This window comes from Tupaia chinensis, unplaced genomic scaffold (assembly GCF_000334495.1).
Source record: "Tupaia chinensis unplaced genomic scaffold, TupChi_1.0 Scaffold000057_1, whole genome shotgun sequence".
In the NCBI taxonomy this organism is placed as follows: domain Eukaryota; kingdom Metazoa; phylum Chordata; class Mammalia; order Scandentia; family Tupaiidae; genus Tupaia; species Tupaia belangeri.
This window is the reverse complement of record NW_006159515.1, coordinates 7,418,391-7,431,106: the sequence shown is the minus strand read 5'-3', so window position 1 is coordinate 7,431,106 and position 12,716 is coordinate 7,418,391. Positions and strand designations below refer to the sequence as shown.

At 41.3% G+C, this 12,716-nt stretch overlaps 1 protein-coding gene and 1 long non-coding RNA gene across 9 annotated transcripts in view; one reads left to right on the top strand and one right to left on the bottom strand.

Moving 5' to 3' along the window:
* The window catches only part of LOC114009921 (uncharacterized), a 169,676-nt gene that overhangs the window by 64,609 nt on the left and 92,351 nt on the right, over positions 1-12,716 (bottom strand). The window lies entirely within an intron of this gene.
* Positions 1-12,716, top strand: part of MBNL2 (muscleblind like splicing regulator 2) — a 180,073-nt gene that overhangs the window by 114,238 nt on the left and 53,119 nt on the right. For all 8 annotated transcript variants that reach the window (XM_006141548.3, XM_006141544.3, XM_006141545.3 and 5 more), the window contains exon 3: positions 5,724-5,888. In XM_006141548.3, the coding sequence (XP_006141610.1) occupies positions 5,724-5,888 (165 nt within the window). The remainder of the gene's footprint in view (positions 1-5,723; positions 5,889-12,716) is intronic.

Here is a 12,716-nt window from a genome sequence, read left to right as displayed (position 1 = left end):
GGCATTCTCCTTCAGGGCATGGTCACAGTTTGTAAGTAGACGTTACCCCATGGCATGATTTGGCCACCGTCGTCTTCAGCACTAGATGGAGGCTTCATGGAGGGAGACACTATGTCTTGGTTTTGCTCGCCTTTGCTTAACCAGTCTGAGCACAATGCCTGGCTCCTAGGGGGATCTCAAGAAATAGTCGATGTGGGAATGGATGAGGTTCCATCCAGGAAGTATATACCAGCTGTCATTTCCACTCTGGGGGTGGCCCTTCTCAGGGGAGCAAAAGCCCTGAGGGCGTGTGTGGCCCTGAGCTGCAGTCTCCCCTTTCATCCCTGGTGAGGGCCCCTGTGATTGGTTAGCCTGGACTCCCAGCTTCCGGTTCCTGTGAAACCCCTTAAGTGCTCAGGAATGATGCTCTCCATCTCCATCTGTGATCCTAGGGCCTGGGACCTACTTCCCCTGTCTCTCTGGAAATAGTGTTTCACCAAGAACTAAGAGAGAGGAAGAACTAAAATAAAGCAGAACAAAAACAAACCCTAGCAGCCATAAAGAAAGATTTTCCCAGAACATATTTGTCTTTGTTTGTCATTTATGTTAATGAGAGAGAAGGGGGAGAAAGGTAGAGAGTTTTTAAAATTTTTTTAATATAGAAAAGTTTGTCTTTCATGAGAGACATAGAAAGAGAGAGAGACAAGAACCCTCAACAGAGTCTCACACTGAAATCCTGCCCCGCCCCCAGACCTTCTAGCCCACCAGTATCACAAATGCATATACAGGTCAATGGTAGAACTGAGCCCTCTTCTATGATGCATGGAATAAAAATAATTCATATAACAATAACAATTCAACAATAACATGATGACTTTGGCATCACTTGAGCCGCGTGTTTCCACTCTGCTACTGAGCCAGCCAGAGATAGGCGTTTTTGCCAGAATCTCTCCATGAGATGATCTTCCTGCCCCAACCTTCCAATTAGCTAGGATCCTGGCTGCAGCCGCACCCAGCATGTTTAGGTTGGCCTTGGAACCAAACCTGGGCCTCTCACGTAGCCACCACCCTTTCAAATGGTGGCACTACCTGTGCCTCACCACAGCTGGGCCTGTTTTTATTTCTTGGACTAGAATCAGGAGATACTATTTGAGGCCTCTGTTTTGTTTTACCATGATGTACGAAGATGCTTTACACTCTGCACACTGCCCTCTCCCATTTCGTTGTGACAACTTGCTTTGATAATCAACAGTTTTGTGCAATGATGCATATCTTGAGAAATCTTATGCCTCAACACAAACTTCCTTACAAATTGTTTACTGTGTCAAATAGCTTGTTATATTCTGACAGTAACTTTTCCTTAAGGATCTTAGAGTCCTAAAGGATTTCTTAGTAAAATTCTGCTATTTACAGTCTGCCAGTGTTTAAATTAGTATGCCTCAGAGATCCATGGTGAAAGTGAAACATTCTTCAAAATATTAATATGAGGGGACTTCAAAAACTTGGAGGAAAACTGGAATTAAAGTATGAGTTTATTTTGGTGCAAAACATGTGAAATGCATGCATGGTTATTTCATAATTTTTTTACAAACTTTTGGAAGACCTCTCATAATGTATTGAAATAAGGTTCAGCACTATCCCTTTAAACGTGGGGATTTGCATAACTTCCCTATAGAATTGAAAATAGTTTTAAATATAAAATACTTGAACAAGTATAATTAGCCTTTACCATGTTTTGATATGAAGTGAAAGTTTATTCTATAGAACAAAAAGAGCCAATGAAAATAGTACTAAGCCTGTGATTTCATCCTTTCTAGAAACAAAATATCATGCATATACATGTCTTCTTTCTGTTATAATAATAACAACATTTGCTCAGTGCTTACTATGTGCCAAGCATTTTTTTTTAATTGCCAGAAGGTGTGTGCACTGTCCAGAGAGATGGAGAGACAGAAAGAGAGACATGGAGTGGGAGAAAGCACCCCTTATTGGACACGGTCAGCTGCAATCCTGTCTCCTCCATCTTATCCTCCTTTGGGGATTTTGTGCATACATGAATATACACCCAGCATATTTTTCAAGCCTCTGAGACCGAGACTCAAACCTCAGTCAGCCATGTGGATTCTGGATCCTTTAACCCATAGGCCACAGGCTTGCTCCAATGCTAGGCATTTTTCTAAAGCTTACACATGTTTTAACTCACCTAGTCACACAGCAGCCCAAAAAAGGAAGACACAATAATTATTTCTGACCATGTAACCATATTTTACAGATGCAGAAAAAAATTCAAGTAATCACTCAAACTCATGCAACTAGGAAAGGGGAGAACCAAGTTTTGAACCCAGAACCTGGGAGCTTACCTCCACCTTCATCCCCTTATTAATATATAAGTCCAGGCAAATCATTGTTTTCCATTCCCAAGTATTCATTTATATTTTATTATTTTTTTAAAATGTTGTTCACACCTTATTATTTATATCATATTATACAAAGAGCAATGCTAGATTTTTAACCTCTCTAGATTTTAACTACTGCTAATAAAGAGCTTGGTATAGTGACATAGTTGAGTTTTAAACACTGAGATTTAAAATCTAGCTCTATCACATACCAGTTATGTGACCTTGAGAAAGTTTCTTCTTTCTGTCTGTCTCTCTGGTGAGTGTACATGCCCTATAGCAAAAATCTCTCCAAAAAAAAAAAAAAAAAAGGAAGGAAAAGGGGACAGCAGGTGGCATAGTGGTTAAGGTACTGGACTCCCACATGGTCACACTGATGGAGTCCCACACCCAGCAGCTTGAAACTCATGCCAGGCGCATGTGTGTGCATGCTCAAAATCCCAAGAGGAGACTGGAGAAGAAGGGATTGTGGCATGGTCATTCCCACAGGGGATGATTTCTCTTTTTCTGTCTCTCTGTCTCTCCAGTGAAAGTATGCACCCTATACCCAAAATCTCTCTCAAAAAAAAAAAAAAAACAGAGAGAGAAAGAGAAATTTCCTTAATCTTCTGAGTCCATTTGCTATTCTATAAAGTAAGGATCTTTACTGCTGCTGGGGGAGAAAATGAGATAACCACATGTGAATTGCCTGACACGCAGGTGATCAATAATATACGTTACTACAAGTGTGTAGGTAAGGATACCAGAAAACTTTATTAATTCTCATGAAAAAATAAAGTTCTATCAATAAATTACTAATTTGATGCTGTAAAACCATGTTCTATTAGCTGAAAATAGTTTCGTTTCCTGGGAGTCTCAGTGGTATCAAGAGGGAACAACATTGATAAGAAAACCACATTTTTCCTAGCCACACTGAAGAACGTTTTTCTTTAAAGATGGGATCTGACCATGTAGCCATACTGCCTTAGTCTCCTTGGAGACTGCAAGCATATATCCCCTCAGTCTCCTAGGACCACAGACATTATCACCATGCCTGGCTTTGCTTTTAGACAGGGTCTTCCTCTATTGCCCAGGCCAGCCTCAAGCTCCCAGTCCACTTCCTTCAGCTCCCCAGGTTGCACGTATTACAGACATGTGCCACTGTGCTGGCCTTTAGGTCAGACTGGGAGTCCAACATGGACCTGCCATGCAGTTCTGATCTGCAGAGTATCCATCTCAGCAGCTTCTGTGCAACGAGAAAGCACTACATTGAAAGACTAGTGATCAAATTGACAATTATATAAGTGAACACAACTTAATAACCGTGCCGACAGAAAATGCTGACATTTTTCTCCTTTTGTTCCCATTCTGTGAAATTCTGCTTTTCCCAAATTCCTTCATTCTACCTATCTCTGTGTTGGCATACATAGACTCAGCCTCCACACAGAAGCTGCCTCCCACCTGCACCACCTGCCTGGGCTAGGACCAATTCCTTCTGCTGATCTCAGTACCTGTCCCGTTATTCTCTCCAAAGAGGGAGATGAAACTGCTAATGATGCTAACAGTAGACTCAGGACAGCATCATTTATGAACACGGACCACCAGGACTGAGCTGGGGCCCCACGTCTGGCCTTCTCCACAGTGGTAGAGGAAAATTCAAACTCCAGAGAGAAAGCCTGAGCTGCCAAAAGTGCAGCTGAAATTAGTAGGAAGCAGAGTGAGAACTCCAGATGTTTAAAATTAGGATGACTATAAACAAATTTGCTTCCCAAGATCCACTAAGCTTGCTTTTTTAAAATTATTTTTATATCCGGTAAACAAACCCATATTCTCTCTTCTTCGTTGCAAATGGACTAATTCTTTAGGGAATGATAATACTGAAACTGGTTAACACAGTCTGCTATTCTTTCTCCAGAAATTGCATAATTCACACATTGACATGATTCTCTCAATTGGTAGTTTTGAAAACTTGGGAATTAAATATAAACAATGCCATATGCAATTACTCTTTGAGACTGCTTTTATGCACACCTGTCACCTAATTTTATTTTGTCATTTTGCCAGCTTTAGCATCCAACTATTCCTTTAGACTCTTTTCGATGTCACATGGTACATCAGATTTGATACTCCTGTCATGGGGTAGGGTGCAGAAACAGGGTGGTAGCTTTAATGTAGCAAAGTTGCAGTACCTGTCCCGTTATTCTCTCCAAAGAGGGAGATGAAACTGCTAATGATGCTAACAGTAGACTCAGGACAGCATCATTTATGAACACGGACCACCAGGACTGAGCTGGGGCCCCACGTCTGGCCTTCTCCACAGTGGTAGAGGAAAATTCTTGCAGGCGATTTCCCGGTGTGTGTCTGCAAGTTTCACTTCTGTACATACCACTGAGAAATACCTGCTTCTGTACCACCATCGCCTCAAATACCAAATACCATCACCACCTCTTCATCAGTAAGTTGAAATTGAGATGTCTTTAGCTAGTCTAGACTACACATTTGAAATTCTTATTACTGAGGCGAGCAGGTAGCATGATGGTTGGGGCCACTGGACTCCCACATGGCTGACCAAGGATCGAATCCCAGATCTGGCAGCTTGCTTTCTCACTCTTCCTCTCTCTCTCTCACTCTGTCTCTCTCTGCCTCAAATGAAAAATAAATAAATAAATAAAGTAATTCTTTTAAAAAAATAAAATAAGATTCTCATTAATATGTCCACTGCACAGTTTACCACATACTTTTTCACATTTGACATCACTCTAGGATAAACAAGCTAGTATGTAGCAAGCTCAAAGACTCCTTTTGATGAGTCACAATAAATATGACAGACCTTCAATAAGTTCTTGGAAAACGCATGTGATGGGGAAAATAATACATGTGTTTCAGTGTTTTTATCCACCCAGACCTTCAATAAGTTCTTGGAAAACGCATGTGATGGGGAAAATAATCCATGTGTTTCAGTGTTTTTATCCACCAAAATAAATTTATACTTTAATTCCATTGTCCCTTGAATTTTTTGAAGTTTCTTTATATTCTTTTTTTACAGCCTTCCATACTACCTAGGACAAAGATATTTCTCTTCACTCTGAATGGTCACACTTTTGGGGAGTAATCTATTGTCTGGGTTTAGAATTTGTAAGAAAAACAAACAAACAAAAAACCTTAGGCAGGTTCCCTGCTCAACAGTTGCTAGCAATCTCAACAATCATGTAATATCTGATTCTCTATACCCCAACACACACACACAGACACACACACACACACACACACACACACAATCTCTGCCTTTAAGGAACAATTGTCAAATGGTTGGTGATAGAGTTGCAAGCTACTTATTACAGTCCTAAACCCCGATTGTTCATTTCACAGGGTCGTTGTTCAAGAGAGAACTGCAAGTATCTCCACCCTCCGACACACTTAAAAACTCAACTAGAAATTAATGGGAGGAACAATTTGATCCAGCAAAAAACTGCAGCAGCGATGCTTGCCCAGCAGATGCAATTTATGTTTCCAGGAACACCACTTCATCCAGTGGTGAGTACATCTTATCTGACGGTGGGCGGGATGATTAAAATGTTGGTGCGGGCAATGCCACATTAACCTCGGATGACCTCCCTCCACTTTGTCACTTTGGTTACAATTAAAGCAAGTAGCTTTGATGCTCACTAGATGATGGAAATGGGGGTCTTTAAAATGCATTTAAATGGAAAAAATTGTGTGTGGAAACAGGAGACAAAGACAATTTCTAATCAATATCTGAGAAATCTGTTATCCTAACTCTTTCTCATCAGTAAACTCCATGTATCGGAACCGTCTTGTCTTAGAAGTGGTTTCACATTTTCGTGTAGAGTGGGAATGGATCATCTACATATTGAAGAGGTGATACCTAGCATATTTTTAGCAAGGTAGAAGATAGATTATTTAATTCGATAGCATTATGTTCAGGATGAAGAAAGTGAGGAGTTAGAGAAATTCAGTGATTTCCCCATGTTGTACATCTAATAAAAGGTGGACATGGAGGGAGCAGAAAGTAGCGTGGTGGTTAAGACACTGAATTCTCACATGGTGAACCACAGTTTGAGTCCTGGACCCAGTGGCTTGAAACTCAAGCCAGGCATGGAGGGAGCAGAAAGTAGCGTGGTGGTTAAGACACTGAATTCTCACATGGTGAACCACAGTTCGAGTCCTGGACCCAGTGGCTTGAAACTCAAGCCAGGCATGTGCAAGAGGAGAGTGGAGGAGAAGGGACTGTGGTGTGGTCATCTCACTTGTGGTGTGATTTCCCACTTTCCCTCTCTCTATCTCTCTTCAGTGAGTGCACTTATCCTATGGCAAAAACCTGGGGAAAAAGGTGGAACTGGGACTAAACTTGGGCATGTTAGCTAGGGAGCTGTCTGTAATCTGCTTCTGCAGGAGTCTGAAAGAACCCACAAAACAAGGCTGTCAAAGGCAGTACCAAAGGGGACCCTGCCTGAGTCACTTGGGTCTCCTCTCAGGGGCCTGTAAAAGGTGTGGCACTTATGACAAGGACCAGAAGAGCAAATGCCCAAAGGACTTAAGTACATAAATACATATCGTGTGATATTTTCTCCCTGATGTTGTAATGTCTGAAAATAATTTCTTCGAGGCCTGGAAATCATTTTAGGAATGAGGTACATTTGACTTTAGTGGGTTTCATTTACATTTGTGAATTATTTGTCAAAAACAAGCTAATTAAAAATAAAAAGCCAAAGTGAGTGAAATTTGCTTTTTTTAGAAAAGTACATGCACAAAAGACTATTGTTTAAAAATCAGCCTTTATTGTAGGAAAAATCTGTGTGACTAAAGGCTGCTAAATTAAAAGGGACAGCTACCAGTGAGTTAAAGTTTTGATTGTGCTCCTGGGAGATGGGATGGGGAGGTGGGGGTGGCCCGGAAGAGGAGAGAGAATCCGAGCAGATTGTGAGAGTCCCAGTATGTGGTCAGCAATTGTGCTTGTCTCCAGGTTTCTGCATGAAGTTGACAGGAACCAGCTCTGCCCATAGTAAAAGAAATACCAAGAGCAGGATGCACCGAGATAAGTAAGATACAGTCTTTTGGGGGTAGACTGACACGTGAGGGGCCAAGTAAGAGTCAGGCACAAGAAATGAAGAGATAGGAAGAGGAAAGGCTGCCTGGAGGAGGTCTTCAATAAGTGTATCTTGAAGGATGAGTAAGAGCCAGCCCAGATTCCCAGGATTTAACACAGACAGAGCTCTGAACAAATTAAATACCCCAAATAGACATTCACATGGCTCTATTTAAAACTACACACATGTATAATTTATGGCTCTTTATTGATGTATGCATATAAATTATTTTATTAAATTACCTGAAGGCTAAAATAATTTAGATAAACATATTAATGTCGATGGCAATAAATTTAGAACCAGCAAGGTCTACATAGTAACACTGCATTAGGAGTCTCATTCATTTGACTCATACACATCCTATTTATTTAGCATTATTGAGGACTGATCTTGGTACTCAGTGAGCAAATAAGGAAATTTCATTTCTTCTGTTGTATGCCAAGAAGAGAGGGGAGGAGAAGGGACTGTGGTGTGGTCATCTCACTTGTGGTGTGATTTTTCACTTTCCCTCTCTCTGTCGTTAGTGAGTGCACTTGCCAAAAAAGAAAAAAAGGCGGAGCTGGGATTGAACATGGATGTGTTAGCCAGGGACTAAATAAAAAGTTTATTAGTTAAACTTTTTTAGAAGTTATGTTTATGCATTGTTTCAAATATCAATTAGAGGTTAATCACAATTGCTCCAGGAAAAATACTACATTTAAATATTTTAATAGAGATTTTTAAATCACAAATGATATTTTAATAAAGTACCTATGCTTTAAAAATCAACACTAGAAACAAAATGACTTCAGAATCTCAAAAACACATGAATGCCTAGTACAGTGTAGTGAACTGAATAATGGCTCTCAGAGGTGCCCAGAACCTGTTAACGTCAGTCTGTATAGATTGAGGGTCTTTGCAGATTGATTGAGACTCTTGAGAAGGGAAGACCCTCCAGAAATACGTATAATCACAGTGTTCTCATAAGAGAGGCTGAGGAAGAGTTGCAATGGATGGAAAGGAGAAAGGCAATGTGACCCTAAAGGCAAAGACTTGAGTGAGGTGGCCACAAGCTAAGGAAGTCAGGAGCCACCAGAAGCTGGACTAGATGGGGAATGGAGTCTCACCCAGACCCTCCAGGCAGACCATGGTCCTGCCAACACTCTCATGATTTTGGCCCAGTGAAACTGATTTAGAACATCTGGCCTCCAGAACCATGAGAGGATAGACTGGTGTTGTTTCAAGCCATCAAGTTTGGAGTAATCTGTATACAGCAGCCACAAGAAACTAAAAGATGCAGAAATTGCTTAAGACAAGTAAACTGATAAGCATAGAGGACCAAGTATCTCTTAATATCAGGGCTCCTTCTAAGCTAAGCTTCCTTAGAGCACTACAGTACTTTTTCACTCCCTCCTTCCATCCACCTATGTACACAGTCCACCAGGATCTTTCACCAGTGTCCTCTTCTGTGTTACCAAACCGATGACCACTGTTTACCTTCATTGTTCTTATAGTCCGAATGATCATGTCCTTCTGAAATTTATCTGCTGAAGTCCAAACCTGAAGATGTTAACATTAGGACCTACAGCCTATAGGAGGTAATTAGGTCATGAGTCAAAACCCTCATGAATGGGATTAGGGCTCCTATAGACACAGGAAACACCCCTGACCCTTCTACTGTTGAGGATACAGCGAGAAGAAGCTATGAACAAAGAAACAGGCCCTGACCTGACATTGACTCTGCCAGTGCCTTCAGCTTGGCCTTTCCCACCTCCAGAACTGTGAGAAATAAATACCTGTTAGTATAAGTGGCCCAGATTATGGTATTATGTTCTCACAGCCCAAATAGCCTGAGAGAGTTACATTCAACCTCTTAGCAATACTTAACACGTAATCCATCTCTCCTTGGTTGAAGACTTCTTTCTCTTTGATCATTCTTTCCTGCTCTGTCTCCTTGGCCATTATATTCTCTACTATATATTGAAGTTCCCACAGCTGGGCATTTCTGTCCATTTACCCTCCCCTTCATGGTCTCATTCATTTGTGTGGCTGTAAATCATCCACAGACTAAGAATGCCATGAAGGTATGTTTCCTGTTCAAATCTCTTCTCTGAGCCCCAGGCTGATATGTCCAGCTTCCTACAGGACTCACCTTTAAACTTAGCAAAGGAACTTGTCATGTTTTAATCCAATTTAATCTACTGCATTCTCATTTCAGGAAATGGTATAATCAACCAGCAATCTCAAACCAAAACCTAGCAGGCTCTCCCCCACACATTCTCTGCCATCCCATTACTCAGCAAGGCCTGTCATATCTCCCTTAAAATGCAACTACTTATCTACCTCCAGAACCCTTGTCTGAGTCACCATCAACCTTTTCTGAAATACATTATAAGCATTTTGTTTCCAGTCTTTCAATTTCTACTCTTGCTCTACTCTTGCTGTACTTACAGCAACCAGAGGACTTTTTTTGGAGAGGTTTTTGCTATAGGGCACGTGCATTCGCCAAAAAGACGGAGAGAGACAGAGAGATAGAAAGCAAGAAATCACCCCCCAGGGAGGATGGCCATGCCGCAATCCCGTCTCCTCCATTCTCCTCTCGGGATCTTGGGCATGTACGCACACGTGCCCGGTGTGAGTTTAAGCCACCGGGACCAGGACTCGAACCATGGTCGACTATATGGGAGTCCAGCGACATAGCCATTACGCTAACTGCTGGTCCCACCAGAGGACTCTTTTTAAAACATAAATAGGATCATTTCACTCTCCTCCTTAAAATCCTTCAATGATATCCCATTTCACTGGGACCAAAGCCTAACCTTGACTGTGACCTATAATGTCCTATGATCTGGTTTCCACCCAGTTCCCCAACTCATCATGAGCCATTCATCCAGTGTCTACAGAGACCAAATCAAACGTTCACTTCTGCAGACACTCCACTTGCCTCATAGCCATTGCCCTTCCTGGAAGTTTCCTTCTATTCTTCACATGTTACCTCCATTTATTCATGAGGACTCCAAATCTACCTATGTGGCCCACCTCAAGTCCCATCATTCTCTTTCAATGAGTCCTCCTCATCTTGTACTCATCCATAAAAACAAACTGTAATTTTGTTTGTTTTCTTCTTTCCCATTTAAGTTCAGTAAGTATATATGCAATGTTTGGGCTTCATCTGTATTAATAAATATTTATTAAATGAATTAAAATTCAAGTTTCTTTTTTATATAACTCTGTCTCAAATTCACTGTTAAAAAAATCTTTCCCCTCATTCCTCCTAACAACTTTTCTCTTCCTAAATTCTCTTTTTAAAAAAGTTTACTTATTTATTATACTTCTTCCATGAGTGAGAGAAACTGAGAAAGTAAGAGAAAGAGAGAGGAAAAGAGAGACAATGTCCCCAATACAATCTTGATGCCATGATCAACTCCTAGCCTTTGCCCAGCCCTGGATCACAGGCACAGATATGCCTGGTGTACTTAGAGAAGTCTCTGTGCCTGAATCAGCAACCTTCCCATGTAGGATCGCCTCACAGAGCATTGTGTTTAACTCTCTTCCATGTTCGAAACTCACTTCCCAATTCTGGACAGGATTTAACAGTAATTCTTTTCTTCATTTTTTCTCAAACACACACAGTTTTCACATATACTCTCAAGAGAACGAAGTGGAGTGAGTAGACTTTATTAAGCTAAATACTAGAGAGCCCACACTGCCCATCTTCAGGGACAGGGTCCGGCATCAAGTCTTCCAACCTCTTGAGATATTTCTTTAGCAAAGGAAGGAGGTTTTAAGAGATGCAGTGTCTAAGGCTTTCAGTTTGAGTGCCAGGTACCTGGCATTTGCAGTAAAAAGTTGTCTAGAGGGACCAGCAGTTGGCATAATGGCTATGTCACTGGACTCCCATGTAGTCGACAATGGTTCAAGTCCCAAACCCAGTGGCTTAAATTCACACCAGGCACGTGTGCATGCGTGCCCAAGATCCCAAGAGGAGAATGGAGGAGAAAGGGTTGCGGTGTGGTCATCCCCCCTGGGGGGGGTGATTTCTTGCTTTCTGTCTCTCTGTCTCTCTCTGTCTTTCTGGCGAGTGCACGTGCCCTATAGCAAAAACCTCTCAAAAAAAAAAAAAGTTGTCTAGTTTCTGTGTGAAACTGTGGTGCTCTTGTTTTAGAGAGTCAGATGACAAATTTTAGAGGCAGGAAATACCTCTCGTCACTTAAGCTAAGTGTTATCCTCCAACAGTGCCCCTTTTCACTACAAAATATCAGACCCTGTCTGTTCATGTGTGAGAATGTTTGTATATTATTAGAGTGTGTGAGTGTGTGATTGTGCTGTGGTTATACATGAGCGTGTGGGCATGCATGAGAGTGTATATGTGGTTTTTTAAGTGTACCTAAGTGAGTCATGAATGTACATGTGTGAGTACACGTGAGTGCATTGTGAGAGGACATGAGTGTGAGTATGTTGTGAGGATGTGTGTGTGTACATGAGTGTGTGGAGTGTATGAGTGTGTATACATGAGTATGTGAGTACATGAGTGTGTGGAGTGTATGAGTGTGTATACATGAGTATGTGAGTACATGAGTGTGTGGAGTGTATGAGTGTGTATACATGAGTATGTGAGTACATGAGTGTGTGGAGTGTATGAGTGTGTATACATGAGTATGTGAGTACATGAGTGTGTGGAGTGTATGAGTGTGTATACATGAGTATGTGAGTACATGAGTGTGTGGAGTGTATGAGTGTGTATACATGAGTATGTGAGTACATGAGTGTGTGGAGTGTATGAGTGTGTATACATGAGTATGTGAGTGTACATGAGTTTGTGTATGAGTATGTGAGTGTACATGAGTTGTGTGCATGAGTATGTGAGCGTACATGAGTATGTGTGCATGAGTATGTGAGTGTACATGAGTGTGTGGAGTGTATATGAGTGTGTGCATGAGTATGTGATGTGTGTGATTGTGCTGTGGTTATACATGAGCATGTGGGCATGCATGAGAGTGTATATGTGTTTTTTTAAGTGTACCTAAGTAAGTCATGAATGTACATGTGTGAGTGCACGTGAGTGCATTGTGAGAGGACATGAGTGTGAGTATGTTGTGAGAATGTGTGTGTGTACATGAGTGTGTGTGCATGAATATGTGAGCGTACATGAGTGTGTGTGCATGAATATGTGAGTGTACATGAGTGTGTGGAGTGTATATGAGTGTGTGCATGAGTATGTGAGCGTACATGAGTATGTGTGCATGAGTATGTGAGTGTACACGAGTGTGTGTTC